Here is a 15,184-nt window from a genome sequence, read left to right on the forward strand (position 1 = left end):
GAGGAGTGAAGTTATGAGAGGTGATTATTCCCCCATCTGAAAGGGTAACAGTTAAAAGTATAGGTAGGTAGGGCTTGTCTCTGGTCCAGGAGTTGAATTGGAAAGAATAAGGGATGTAGAGGGCCATGGCTGTGTCACTATAAGGGGGATAAGAGCCTAGGCTCACAGGGATCTCACATTTGACTAAACAGCTAAGGGTAGAGAGAACTAAGACAGTTGTCAGGTAGAACAACATGAAGATAATCTTACGCATGATGTGGGAGTCTTCAGGAAAGACTGGTAAGAGTCCTGTAAAAAAGGACTATAAGGAATTAGGAACCAAATTGGATAACAAAACATGACTTAGCCTGAGAGTTGTGGCTGTGAGGCCTTGGTGAGACTGAGATGGGTGGGTGAAAGAGGATGAGATGACCACTCAGGATGGTTAGATTTAGGGCTGGGAGGGCACCACTTAGCTTGAGTGATACGGAACCAAGATGGCAGTCCAGTAACTTTGACCACTGTTGGGGTTGCCAAGAAGACCATGTAGTAGCTGATCCACTTTGGTTGTAGTCCTTGGGATGATTTCCTGTAATAGGACTTGAGTAAGTATATTAGCAGTCTCCCTGGTGTGGGAAAGGCTTTTATCTATCCTGAAAAAGTACAAACAAAAGAGAAGATATTTGAGAGATTAATGCAGGGCATGTGTGTAAAATCTACCTGCCAGTCCTGATCAGGATTGTGTCTGTGAAATTGGTGAATAGGAAAGGAAGGGGGTGCTATGTGTCCCTGAGAAGAGGTTTTACTCTAGAGATGACAGATGTAAGTTGTGGAGACCTCAGAGGGTCTGGGTCAGTTTGCATAAACACAAAGGAATAAATAGGCATTTTAAAGATCTATGACTATAAAATGAGTGGTGGAGGGAGGGATGTGAGAAAGCATGGTATAAGGCTTTGGCACCATTGGGTGGATTGGGATAATGTCATTATTTATTACCCCAAGGTCTTGCATTAGACAATAAGACCCATCAGGCTTGAGTACTGGGAGAATGGGAGTATTATAGGGTGGATGGGTAGGTTTAAGAAAACCATTGTTTGAAAGGTGCTTAATTATAGGTGTAAGTCCCTGTGAATGTTTGGGAGCATTGGGATATTGGGGAATGCAAGGAAAAATTGAAGGATCCCTGAGATGAATTAAAATAGGCATGGCATGGGTAGCACAGGTGGGATTGGAGGTATCTCAAACTATGGGATCAACCAGAGAAAGGAGTCTGGAACCTGCATGAAATAGGCCTGTCTGCAAAGGCTGTATAGGTTGGCTGTCAACACCCACTATAGATACTGAGGACTTAATATGGTGTCCTGAAAACTCAGGAAGAACACTATACATAGCCTCTATGTCTGCAAGTACAAAGAATGTCTTACCTGAGACCTCCAGTGGGACTTGGGCTCTGAGAAGGACCCCTTAATGGAGGGCTGTGGATCCTGAACCCATCAGTGTTCAGCAGCAAGTCCGAGTACTTGAAGCATGGTCTGGGAGGGCCTCAGGCAGCTCCACCTTGTCTGGGTTTACCTGTCTCAGAGCTCCAAGTGTCACTGCTAAAAGATCAGATTGTTATTTTTATCTCTGTTGTTGAAAACACGAAAAGCCATATTAAGAAGGTCTCCCTGTAGGGTTTGAGGGCCAAGTTTAGCCTTTTGTCTTGGGATCTGGCCCACAGTGGAAGATACCCTCTCCTCCACAGTCACAAGACATCTGGTTTTTATCTTGGGCAGGTGTACAGCTCTAAGTAAATATTAGCTAATTTCTTGGAAATGGGGCCGGCCTGTTCCCGAAGCAGGAGCAGAGACTGAGGCTGAGAAGGCTGTGGCCACCAAGTGGCCAACCGTCTAGCAGGCATATGTGGGCAATTATCTGATGATTGACTATAAAACAGCCGCTTGTCACCGTGCGACAAGGAAACGCAGGCTGGCCGGTAACACAGTGAGGGGGCGCAAGATGACGGCTGGTCATCATGTGACCTGCGACAGCCGGATAGCGGCTGCTGATCGCATGAGGGGCCACAAGGGTGCAGCCATTGACCCTGAGACCCGTTGCAAGATGGTAGCACCCTGTCACACGGTGGAGGGCCTCAAGATGGCGGCTGTCCTCCATGTGAACTGCAGTAACACGGCTGCTGGCAACTCTGTGGCCTGCAAGAAGGCTGGAACGCCTGAGACCATGTATGGTGAGCCGGTGGAGAAAATAGCTGTGCAGGGGGAGGGGACAAAGAACGCTCAGACGTAACAGATGGCTCAGGTCGGGGGGGCATTGAGAAGTTGGAGACTGGGAAGAGATGCTAAGAGAAGGATTTTCTCCTCCCTGTGGGTGAGGGAGGAGAAAAGGACGGTGCAGGAGGTATAGAAACCTTTGGCTCAGAAGGCTGCAGGGTTTGGTGTGAGAGATGCAGAGAATGAACTATAAAGACAGGAGCTGTATCATCTGAAGGGGTCTGGTGGGGGAAGTGGAGAGATCCTGGTGGAGCACAGCAAGCCACAAGTATTTGGGCCATTGTAGAAGACAGACTGAGAAGGAGACATCCTTAAAGTGAAAAAGGCCTGAAGATGAAGGGTATCTGCCAACTTGCTGCCATTGTGACAAAAGCATAAATAAAAGATCAGCTTTTGTAGCCTTCTAGAGGCCAAGAGCACCAAGGTTATGAACTAGGCACTCCGGAGGTATGTTTTTTGGGGGACAGGAAGTGGTGCTCATGACTGAATTATAAGTGAGCTGAGAGAAAACTTCGCCTCAGTACGTAAGAGCTTTAGCTGTCTCCCGAGGAATGTGGAAGCCATCCCTGGGTCAGATAGTCACCTATTTTGAAAGTGTGACGAGAAAAGTCCCAACACCCATTATCCTCTGCCAGGTCACCAAAGAGTGCAGGGTGGGGTTTCAGGGAACAAAAATACCAGTTTTGCCTCAAGCCATATGGCCTAAGGAGCATGAAAACTGGTATCCCTGTTTGAGGATGGCGAGATGGGTTTTCTGTTGCAAGCTTGCTAATGGAAACAGAAAACCCCTGGCAGTAGTTCACTGATACTCAGTGAGGGAGGTCGCTGTTGCATTCGGATTAGCGTCGGCAAGTAAATAGTCCCAAAGGAAGAAAAAGGTGGTTCTTAGGCAGGGGAGCTCAAACTGGGAGGGATTTACTCTGCCATCTGAATCACAGCATCAATATGAAAGAGTTTTCAGCATGTTGAGAGAATATAAAGTAAAAAATAGCCTTTATTCCAAGGATAAAGGTGAGAACTCCATGACTGCAGGCAGCCTGGCTTTCTCTGGCTGGAACGTGGGGCATGGGTTATACATATAACCTCTGACCTGAGTGGCACTTAGGGCAGGCATTGATGCCTCATGAGGAGCTGATTAGAGTTTTCTTCGCTGGCAAACAGGAGGGGGAGTTGCAATTAAGGCTGAGGAAGAAGCAGCAAGTGGTAGGCATTCGCCCTTTGGCCTTCTGCTATGTTAGACCATCGCCATAATTTCTACAAGGCAAGAACCTTTCAGGTACGGCGTGCTTCTTGATTCTCAGCCTGTGTGCCAATTGGCTCATGGAAGGGTGACCTGGCTTCTCTCTTCCTTGGGTGCTGCATGGTTGGGCAGCTTATAGGAAGGGTGAATTGGGTTCTTGTACTCCTCCCAAACCCATTGTGACTGCTACCGACTCATGAGAAGACTGAACCGCTTTTCTCTCTATTTTTGTTAAAGAGGTTGAACTCAAACTCCAGGGCTCAACCTGTCTTCCTACGTCAGCCTCCTGAGTAGTTGGGACTGCATGAGCATACCAGTACCCTGACATATGTTTGGTTTTTAACAAACATTTTAGGCACATTTTGAGGTATTGTCTTCACATTCAACAAACAAGTCTCTTTTTTAGAGGAGACTCCTGCTTGCTACCATCTGAGCACTGAGGAATGTGTGAGGTTTTTTTTACTCAGCTTCACTAAAGCTATAGGATACCAGAAAGAAGCTGCTTTTTGGAACAGCCAGGTGACTGGCTCCCTGGGGCCCAAAGCGGCACTCTCCCCACCCCAGAAGAGAACCATGGGGGTTCTGGATTTGACGAAATTGGGGAAAGTAGGCGCTGGAGCAGGAACTCGCTCTGTGCAGCTGACACCCAAACTGGAAGGAACCTATTCTACCTGAGGCAAGTGTGGAGCCGCTTCAGCCGCGCGAGACTTTTCTACTGCTAACTCCCTGAATCTCTGGGTCACAGGCAGTGCTGGGGGTGGACATGCAAGGTAGTGGTGCGGGAATCCCTCCGGGAAGGGCAGCGGCCAGCTGGGCTTGCTGAGAAAGCGAGTGCTGGTGCACCCAGCAGCCCCGTAGCTTGCAGTCCCATTTGCATTGCAGCAAAGTGCTGGGGTTCCTTAGGCCAGGTGCTCTAGAGCAGCACAGGTGGAGGGACCAGGAACTAGGGCCAAGGACCCAGGGGGCACTGGCGAGGGTGGCTAGCTTGGGACAGTGAATCTGTTACCTCCCGTGACCCCCAAGCCCAGTAGGCCAGAGAGCAGGGCACGCCAGGTAAACTTCTTGAATCAGCGGGAAAATTACCCATTTTTCAAATAGTCATGAGTTTTGCTAACTCCAGGTTCAATCTTGTAAGGATGTTGGTTTCCATTGCTTTGATAGTATTGAACTATTTTACATAGACCTGCAAAAGATGATGTGTATAATGTCCTGTAGATGTGTATAATGTCCTGTAGATGTTTTTCTCTTTAGTCTTGACTCAAGTAGCTTAGAAAAGCTTCTCCTTGTTGATATACTTTTAACTGTAACTAAGGGAAAAGAAACCCAGCCTTTACCCAAAGAAGACACCAAAGAAAATAGGCACTGTTCCCGGCAATTCAAATGTTCACCCATATACACTTGGTGGATCATTATCAGAGATAATAGTCTCTAGATTTTAGGGTTTTACCTACAGCTGTCTAACTCTTACCTTCCTGGTGCTGATGATAGTGATAATCTTACTAGTGTGTATTGCTGGTGGATTCAGAGTTCTTAAGTTCTCTGAGTAAGTGAAACTGTTCTTGACCAATGTTACAGTGATTTGACATTTTAAGTTTTTTGAAGCAAGGTTTCACTACATAGTTGAGGCTGGCCTTGAACTTGGCCATGTAGCCCAGGCTGACCGCAAACTTATTGCAGTCTTTCTGCCTCAGCCTTCCAAGTGCTGAGACTACAAGCATGCATTACAGGCATATACCACCCAGCTGACATTTTGACTGTTAAGAATGATAACAGGTAACAGCCAAACTGATATCAAGGACCACTTGAGACTTAGGTAAATATATCACAGAAGTACAGGAGACTCTTTTCTGTTTTTTTACATTTTCGTATTATTCACTGGTTTCACAACCACCAACTAATAAGGTGCCAGCAAAATTCATTCAGGTTTTCTATTTGTGTTGTAACTAGGTGGCTCCCAGTACCTATCCAAGTATTTTTTGCCTTTTCCTGGGTAGTTTCTTTTTCTCATGACACTGTGACCATAGGAGGTTGTACTATGATTTAACATGCATGCATAATGCTTTTTCCTTCGTGTTTTGTGTCCTCAGGTGATAATGTCATTGCAGAGATGTGATGTTATCTATAAGACGTGCTTTTAAATTTATGTTTTACCTATTTGTTCTGATGAATGTAAGTTACAAAAAAGCTGGTAGTTGGACTTGGTCACTGCTGTATCCTTAGTGTCTAGGATGAGGCTAAGTGTACCTTAGCTCTCTAGACATTTTTGTTGGATGAAAATATGATGGCATTATTTCTCTGTCTTGGATCCTGTTGGAAGAATTACTGTTTTAGACTGTTAGTTTCAGGAAATCAGATTCAGTCCAGCTTAAAGAATAAACTTACAGTTTTGCTTAGCAGAAAGCCCCATATTAGCATGGATTTCAGGGCTAGTTGGTAGCTTAGCATCATGAGCTCTGCTATCTCTAGGGTTAGCTACCTGTGAGTTGAACCTGCCTGGTCATAATGAAGCTGCCAGTAGCAGGGTGCAGCTTTTCTGTTCATATCCATTGGGAGACAGGGAGAGATGGGCTTCCTGGATTGAATTTGGCTATATTTGTACATTTTAGAACCTGAATGTATGAGAGTAACATCATATGGGGAAGATGAACGTCTTAAATTTTCTGGTTAGAGTCTTAAGAATTTAGAGATATAAGAGTAATATAGGTAACAGGCTTGTGGAGCTCTTTTTCTAAAGGTTTAGAGAAAGGTAAGAATTCAGCCTTACTTAGACATGGGAAGAGTTGTATGGAAGGGCTAATTTTCATTTTGAGTTTTCCACTCCATCTTTTAGTCTGATTTGCTAACTTTTCAAATCTTTTAGTGCCTTAAAATAATATTACATATAATTGAAGTTGAAACAGAAGTGGCCTGTAGTCTTGGGGTCCAAACAGTATCTGTTGCCTTAAAAAAAAAAGTGAAAATAATATAAACATATTGTTGAAAGTACATTCAAACACAGAAAGATGTAACAGGGCTTATTAGTGATGTGTCACTCACACAGTACTGCCACATCTCTCTTCCTGGAGTCTTGAGTCCTTAGTAGGTAGCATGGTGGTACACCTGTGAAGTGTGTATGCGCAGCACATTCTGCTTTGCCTCATTTTGACACAAACTCAACTGTCTAAGCAGTTTGTTGCTAAACCTGATAGGGACCTCTTTGAGCTAAACAGAGAAGATGTATCTTACAAGCTAAGAGGCTTTTTTTGTAATTTTCTTTTGATAGGCTTTTGAGCTGGTCGGAGAAACAGCTGGTTTGTGGCATGCTGATGTTTTCTCCAGGAAATGCTTGTAACTTGTCTACGTGTCCTCTGGGGGCTGCTGGTATTATGGTTTTTATCTGGATGTCCCACCAAAGCCTCAGACTTTGAGGGCAGGCTTCTAGAGTTTGTGATTGATTAATTCATGATCCAGTGTTGGGATTATGGGTGTGAACACTATACCCAAGTGAGTGTGGCCTACATACACTATAAGGGACAGAAAGAGTCTTTTGTCCATGCCCCTCCCTTTTTGCTCGTGTTGCTTTTGTTGTTTGCTGCTGCCATGAACTGTTGTCCTCTGCCATCTGCCACTGTGCCATGGAGCTAGCTGATTATGGACCAAAACCTGTTGTGTTTCAGTGATGAGAAAAAACCACACAGCTGGTGGGGTCAAGCAAAATGAAGCCTATGTCTCTTAAGATGGCAGGTGGGCTTATTCAGAACAGTGGTGTCCCTGTCTGGGCACTATGATTGTTTCTTCTGCTTGATGATCTACCACAGGCGGAGGTGTCTGCTACGTATTCCTCTGTTGTATGCCACTTACCCTGTGCCTATGTTTTTGTTTTTATTTTTGTTTTTGTGAGAAGCATAACATTGCTGGAAATATCTTTGTACATAAATGTTGAACCTTTGCAGATGTATCAACAAGACAAATTCCTAGAAGTGGTAAAATAATTGGGTAGAAACTTATAATTTTGACAGATTTTGACATATTCCTCTTCAGAAGGATTATAGTATGTTTCTGAGCCTGTCAGGTAGAATTAATTTTATATTTTTGAATTTTGTTCTTGAATTCAGAGACAAATTGAGTATCTTTCTGTGAGTTTGTGGGTGTTTTTTTTTTTTTTTTTTTGGTGAACCTGCGAATAATTACCCTTTGGTATATGAGAGCTTTGTAAGTGGAGGAAATACACTCAGTGCTGCTGTTCGGTTTATTTTATTTTATTTTTTTGTCTTGATTTGTGATTAGTCATTTTTACTTTTTCCCCCATGTAGAAGATTTATATTTTAATGATGTTAAAATTTTCAACCTTTTTCTTTTGTTTTTTGTTTTTTTGAATCAGAATCTCACTGTGTAATTCAAGCTGGCCTTGAACTCACTGTGTTGCCCAGGTTGGGTTTGAACTCACTGCAATCCTTCTGCCTCAGCTTCCTGATTGCTGGGATTACAGCAGTGTACCACCATGCCTGGCTTCAACCTTTTTCTTGACTCCTGGTTTTTTACTGTGATTGACCATTTTGCTGACACCACTGTAGGATACAGTGGTGAATGTAAAGCTGAGGCAGCTGAACACTGAGTCCCTGGGCATGTCATCAGAGCTGAACCTCAGTGTGCCAGGGATGCTGCATGTCTGGTAAACACAGCAAGGTGAGTGATGAAGCTGAAACCTAGACTAGGAGGAAGGGCTAGGAATTTGGACCCACTGAGGAGATTTTTCATAAATGTCAGGTAACCAGTCCGTGAGGTCAGATGCTTCTGGGCTGTTCCTTGGCCTCCATTGAGGAGGACAAGGATTGAGACTTGAACAAATTTGAACCTGCTTGTTTCTTGTCCTGTAGGTAAAGAGATGGCATTTGTGAAGAGTGGATGGTTACTGCGACAGAGTGAGTACTGTACATGTGGTTTTTCATTTAGGGTGGCTTGAGGGAATATCTTTATTTCTGTTTGCTGAAAAAGATCATGTTTAAAAACAATATAAAGTTTTACTATGTTGCTGCCTTGAATTTTCCTCTTGGGAGCTAATAGAACTGTAAACTATCTTTCTATACACAGGAAACTCCTTAATTGCTAAGTTTGTAGGAACCAGGAAAAAATGGCAATTCCCTCTACTATCTTTTTCTCTCCAGCATACTTTATGATTGACTTGAGTTGCCTGAGTCTGGCCACACCAAGCTACTGCTGTATCAGCATTAACAACTTGTGGTGTTTGTCGTGTCTAGTGTCATCACATAGACCCATAATAGACATTTCTGGTCTAGGGATGTAGCTCACTGGTAGTGTGAGGGCATTTGTAACCCCAAACACCCACTACTTGCTCTTCTTTTTTTTCCTTGAAACCTTCCAAACCTTTGTCTTGAAATCTTCACTTACTTTATAGCATATAGATTATAGTCTAAATGCTTAACTAAGCAGTTAGACACTAGACAGCAAGTGCACTTTGGCCAACTTCCCAAAAGGCCTCATTTCCCCTAATTGGCCATAAAACTACAGAAAAGGGAACAAATGGTTTTATCTGTTTGTTCAAACTGCCTGATGTCTACCTCCTATGTGTCAATTAACTGGATATGTAAGAAGCTCTTATAACAGTCCAGAGTAATTATGGTGTTGTAAGACGTGGTATCAGTCGCAACCCTCTGACCTTATGAACCTGCACGTTGGTATAGAAAGACAGGAGAGTGAAGGATCGAGGCCAGCAGCTCCAACACCTGAGCTGACTGCTTCAGCTTCTAAAATAAATCTCACTTGTTTCTTGACTCTTAAGTTTCCTTTGGGTATGTCTCTTGAGTGTGCTGTTTCAGCAGCGCACTTTGATAGCATATACAAGCCTCCAAAATCACAATCTATCAATCAATCAATCAATCAATCAACCAATAAAAAATAAAAATTTTAAAATGGTATTAAGTTGTGCAGATAATTCCAATTTCCTGGATCACGGCCATTTTGGAGGTGTATATTTAGAAGGCTTACTCTGTAGCCCCATTATCCACTGTGTGGATTGCTTTGCTAAAAGCAAGAATATCAGTCTCAGCAATATAAAATGAGATACGTTGCATTCACTGGGTTAGAGAACAGCAGAGATATACCAGTGATTATGTGTAAGTCAAGTGGTTCCCAGGATTCCTTTTCCTGCGGTTGCCACCTAGACTGCTAGGACCTAGTACCTAACCACTGGAGGACAAACTGATCTGCAAGTCTGCAGCCTGGGTTCCCAACCCAGTGATTTCTCTTGTTGGTTTTTATGCCTCAGCTTGGTGGTTTCTGTGTAGCTCAGGAGCTGCTGTTTACATGGATGCTGCGTGTTGGTATTAATGAGTGCAGGCAGATGCTGCAAATATTCCCGCCAGTGGAGAGGGTGCCCAGTACTGGTAGTAGGAAACTGTTAGTTAGCTGTCACATCATCTGGTCAACACCAATAGCCGGTATGGAACATAAGCATTACATGGAATGGGATTTGTGCCCCCCGAGCAAGGATAGTGTGGGGTCCAGAACAAAAGATGGAGTAGGCAGTGTAGTATGTGTATGTGAGGAATGTACCTGAGAGACTTGGAGCTGGAAACTGGCTTCAGATCCACAATAGGGATTCCCTCAGGTAGATACATTATAGAGTTAACTGTCTGGTCCAAGATTACAGCTGAAAAGGTGGAATCTCTCAGACTGACACAAAGAGGAGAGGCATCTTCATCAGGCTGTAGGCTTTCTGTGAAGGGAAGTCTAGGAAAGAGTACATGAAAGCTCTTAAGGATGAAGAAAATAAATATTTTTCTAGAAGAAGGAGGTCTTATTTTCATTTGAGACTTTATAGTTCAGCATTTGTAGCTCAATCTCATAAATTTAGATAGTGTTGGGAAGGCTTAGAAAGTTCAAAAGTTTATTGGAGAGGTGGAACAAGGTGTGAGTTGCACATATCTGTAATCCCAACTACTTGGAAGACTGAAGTAGGAGGATCCCAAGTTTGAGACTAGCCCAAGCAATGTAGCAAGATGATAATCTCAAAAATAAAAAATAGGAGCTGGGGATATTGTAGGGATTCTGCAAGCAAAGTACACACTAAGGGTCAGCAAAATGACTGCTGCCCGGCTAGCATAAGCAAGCAGCTTTTATTGAGATAAAGAACAAAGAAACTCATATTGCACATGCTTAGATTATATAACTTGTTTGCTCCTTGTCCTTATGGGACCTCGTGTTTTTGCCTTGGGGAGAGGGGAATGTTTCAAGCCCTGAACTTTCTACCAAAACACTGTCAATCAGATGTGTCTGGGACAAAATAGAGTCAGTATGGCCTCTCTATAGGATATGGCTCAGTGGCACAAGTACCTGTCTGGAAAATGTAAGGTTGTGAGTTTGATCCCTAGTACCAAAACAATAAAAATAAATAAAAGGGACTGGGAATGTAGCTTAGTGGTAGAGCAGCCCTAGGTTCAGTCCTTATTGTTGCCAAAAACAAAACAAAACAAAACAAATGTTTAGTTTGCTAGGCAGACTTGGGAAGTTAGATGTTAGATTTTTTTTTTTTTCTTTTCTTTTCTTTTTGGTACTGGGGATCAAACTCATGATCTTGCTTTTGTCAGGCAGGCGCTTAGGCTGCTGAGCTAAATCCCCACCCCTAAACTTCTTTCATTAGGTCAAAAACTAACCTTTTCTGTTAAAACCTAACTTCTTTTGGTGTATTTTGGAACTTGTCCTTTGATTGGTAGCCTCTAGTGTCATGCATGTAGTGTGATGCCTACAGTCCCGCTAATTGTAGCAGTGGTCAGGCCAGGCCGGTGTCTGCATCCATTTCCATTTCCGATACTTCAGGTGGTGGTGGTTTTGTGTAGGTGTGCTTTGAGGCTTAAGGAAGAGTTTCCTTTGCTTCTCCTGAGGACAAGGCTTTCTTCTTTGACCCAAAGAGCCAACTTTCCCCAATATTTTTACAGGTACTATTTTGAAGCGCTGGAAGAAGAATTGGTTTGACCTGTGGTCAGATGGTCACTTGATCTATTATGATGATCAGACACGGCAGAGTATTGAGGATAAAGTCCATATGCCAGTAGACTGCATCAACATCCGCATAGGGCCTGAGTGCCGAGGTAAGCCCTCTTTTTCATCCTGCTTCTGCAATCTGCCTTTCCTCAGGTGTGGTGATAACTGGATGATCTTCCCTTCCATTACAGACTGAGGAAAAGTTCTGTCCAGGATACAGCCACATCAGGGACCTGTGCATTAGAGAGTAGTCCTTGGTTGGGGGAGGTAGACTTTCTTATCCGAGCTAGGCCTTTTTATCTTGTGTCACTTTGTCTGGTGGAGAAGGAAGCAGCATTCTGGGAATCCCACCTAGGTCATGCTGATTTTGTGACTTAGAAACTGGCACGTGTTAGATGGTAGTGATTTGTGGTGTCATGGTTTCCAGGAGCTGTCATATTTGTTGTCAGTATAGCTGACCACTTTGTGTCTTTTTGGTCAGGCCATTAATTACTGTTTTATAGTCTAGTTCTTGGTTTGTGTGTAGTGTTGTGAGTTAGAATATATAAGGAAAAATATTTTTCTAAAAAACCATGCAGACTATGTAAATGATATTCCTTCTTTCTGCTTTTTTTCCCCATAGATATTCAGCCTCCAGATGGGAAGCCAAAAGACTGTCTGCTTCAGATTGTTTGCCGAGATGGGAAGACGATCAGTCTTTGTGCAGAAAGCGCAGATGATTGTTTGTGAGTTTTGATTTCTTGAATGTTTAATTTAGGATTTCAGTTTTCAGAAAGAGAAGAATGGGAGTGGAGTTTGCTTCAGACAGCAGAATAGGGGCTCGGCAGATGTGAGAGAAATGTAACAAGCATTTCTTGATCTAATTTCTGTCCCTCTTAGACTGCTGGGTAGGAACTCATTATGATGAAAATGACAGAAAGTAATCTTTACTTTGAGGTTTCTGTTTTTATTAGTGGGTAGTGGGCATAGGTGAATTTTGATCTTTACACATGTTTTCATTCTTTATCGTGGTGTCTGAGATTGAACCATGGGCTTTTCACATGCCTGGGGAGGCATTCTGTCACTAAGCTACATCCCTGCCCCTTTTAAACTTTAGTTTACCATAGGGTCTTGGAGAATTGTCCAGTCTGGCCTTGAACCTGGGATCCTTCTGTTTCTCAGCCTCCTGAGTAGCTACTAGTATGACTGGTGTATACTATAACCCAGTCTAAATGTTTTTTCTTTTTAATAATCATCAACATCCATGTTGTGCAGCTTCTTCTTTCGTGTGTGTGTGTGTGTGTGCATGTGCATGTGTGTGTGTGTGTATGTATGTGTGTTTAGGAGACAGGGTCTCACTATGTAGTAAAGGCTAGCCTTCAACTCACTGTGTAGCCCAGGATGGCCTCAGACTCCTGGTGATCTTCCTGCCTCAGCCTCCCAAGTACTGGGATTACAGGCATGGATCATCATGCCTGGCTAGCTTTTTCTTTTGTTTGGTAGTTATTGTCATTGCTGTCTCAGCAGAATGGTTGGGAAACTAAACCACAGGAAAAAACCCAGCCACACTAGGCCTTGTCCTGTTAACGTCAGCAGTGGTACTGGTTCAGAACCTTGAAAACACTTGACTGAGGTCAGTGTAGTGGTGAAACTGGATTTGTCTACCACTGCAGTGGGTGAATGCTGAACATCGTTGTGCAGGGTAACTGAAATAGTCGTAAGTAGATGACGTTTTTCACAGAAGCCCACGGGCTGTTTTATTAGTCTGTGCTCAACCTCATTGTAAATATTCTGTCAAGCTGGAGGAGTTATTTTAAATTTGCGATGTAGCTTATTTTCTACACTATTTTGATTTGTATTGTAACAAGCATGTTGTGGAACAGATACAACTTTCCTAAGGATTGGCAGAGAAATGACTGTATTAGGCTAATTTGCTACTTTTAAAATCTGGAACTTTGTCATTATGTCATATACCAAAGCTAACATATATTGATGACTTTGTGCTAGGCATTGAAGTGACAACTGCTTTACAGATTTTTTTTTACTTTTATCATTACATGTTTGTAGTACATATGATTGTATTTACTGTAGGGAATTGGTACACGTGCATAACACATTTTAATTGCTTTCTTTTCACCCTCTTCTTTCCTCCCCCTTTTAATTTTCCAACATCAGATTCATTTATTTGTAAGACCTTATAAAATTATCATATACAGATTGGAAAGAAGACTAATAGGCTAAAAGAACATATGAAACATGTGAGACAATTGTAGTAGGTCACAGTAGACTTTTAGATACAGAGTCAGATGTTTTTAATTCACTCCCTCTTATGAAATGGGTGTTATTGTTCCTGGTATAAGAAATTGAGCATAGGGGCTGGGGATATAGCTCAGTGCCACAGTGCCTGCTAGGCATGTACAAGGTCCTGAGTTTGATTCCTGGTAATCACCCCAGCGCCCAAAAAAAGATTGCGGAAGAGAGGTTAAGAAACTTCTGTGACAGTTTTATGCTCTCACAATTACCAAAAGTGTAGCAGCTTCAAACAATACGCCTGTATTATTACATTACTGGAAGTCATAAGTTCAACTTGGAAATCAGTTGCATGGTGTCTGTAGAACCTTGTTTTTCTGGAGTTTCTGGTGAGTGTCTGTTTCCTTGCCTATTTCATCTGGAGGTCCTTTGTGTTCTTTAGCTCGTGGGCTTTTTCTTAATTCTTACAGCCTGCGGCATGGCACCATGCTTCTCACATGGCCCTTTCTGCTCTGCAGGTCCAAAACCTTATATGCTTTTAGGGACTTGTGACTAAGTTGGGCCTACCTGGCTATTCCAGGATACTCTTCTCATGGCATGGTCCTTAACCATAATTATAGTGGCAGACTTCCTTTTACCTATGAGAAATATTCTTAAATTGGGATGTGGGCATTTTTGGGGACTTGTCATTTGGCCTGTCACACATTTACTGGCTTCAGAGCTGGCAGAGTAGACTCAGGATTTGGCTATGTAGCCCTTTGTCCTTAATTTCTTTGCTCTGCTGTTATTGAATTTGTAATAGCTGAATCTTGGAAACAACCCACATACCCATCAACTGAGGAATGAATAAAAAATATGTCATCTTTTTATACAATGGAGTACTACCCAGCCATAAAGAAGGATAAATGTGAGACTTTTATAGGGAAGTGGATGCAACTTGACACCATACTAATAAGTGAAATAAATCAGACTGTCATGTGTAAACACCATATTGTCTTCCTGGTTTGAGAAACTGAAACAGATAATAAGGTCCAAAATACACAATGGCTGTGATAAAATGGGGAGAACTATTCAAAGGAGAAAATGAACTATGAGAAAGGAAAGGGGCAAGGAGGGAAAGGAAAAGGAAAAAAAAATACAAGATAGTTTCACTACTAGTTTCTTTTAGTTCATTGAAAAGAAAGTTTTGTGATGATCATTTGGAGAATTTTTTATTCCCACATCTTGTGAGTAGCTACTTTAATGATAACAAGATGAGGGCTGGGGATATAACTTGGTGGCACAGATGTCTGCCTGGCAAGTGTAAGGTCCTGAGTTCGATTCCCAGTCCCCCTCCCCCAACCAAAAAAGGCAACAATATGCAATATATTAACCATTGTTATTCTATTTTCTGAAAAATTTTTTCCCTTAAAAAAATTAAACAGTAGTAAACATTGGCCAGGCTACAGGGGAAAAGGAACCCTTCTCCATTGTTGGTATGAATGTA

General features: G+C 42.7%; 1 protein-coding gene across 6 annotated transcripts in view; it reads left to right on the forward strand.

Moving 5' to 3' along the window:
• Plekhb2 (pleckstrin homology domain containing B2) overlaps positions 1-15,184 on the forward strand; it is a 102,119-nt gene that overhangs the window by 48,995 nt on the left and 37,940 nt on the right. For 5 of the 6 annotated variants that reach the window (XM_063258780.1, XM_063258777.1, XM_063258779.1 and 2 more), the window contains 3 exons: positions 8,346-8,390; positions 11,424-11,576; positions 12,092-12,194. In XM_063258780.1, coding sequence (XP_063114850.1) covers positions 8,354-8,390; positions 11,424-11,576; positions 12,092-12,194 — 293 coding nt within the window. In that variant the 5' untranslated portion in view covers positions 8,346-8,353. The remainder of the gene's footprint in view (positions 1-8,345; positions 8,391-11,423; positions 11,577-12,091; positions 12,195-15,184) is intronic. The other variant, XM_063258778.1, reaches the window with a different exon arrangement.

This window comes from Cavia porcellus, unplaced genomic scaffold (assembly GCF_034190915.1).
Source record: "Cavia porcellus strain 051 isolate PalLab524CR breed Dunkin Hartley unplaced genomic scaffold, mCavPor4.1 scaffold_12, whole genome shotgun sequence".
NCBI lineage: Eukaryota > Metazoa > Chordata > Mammalia > Rodentia > Caviidae > Cavia > Cavia porcellus.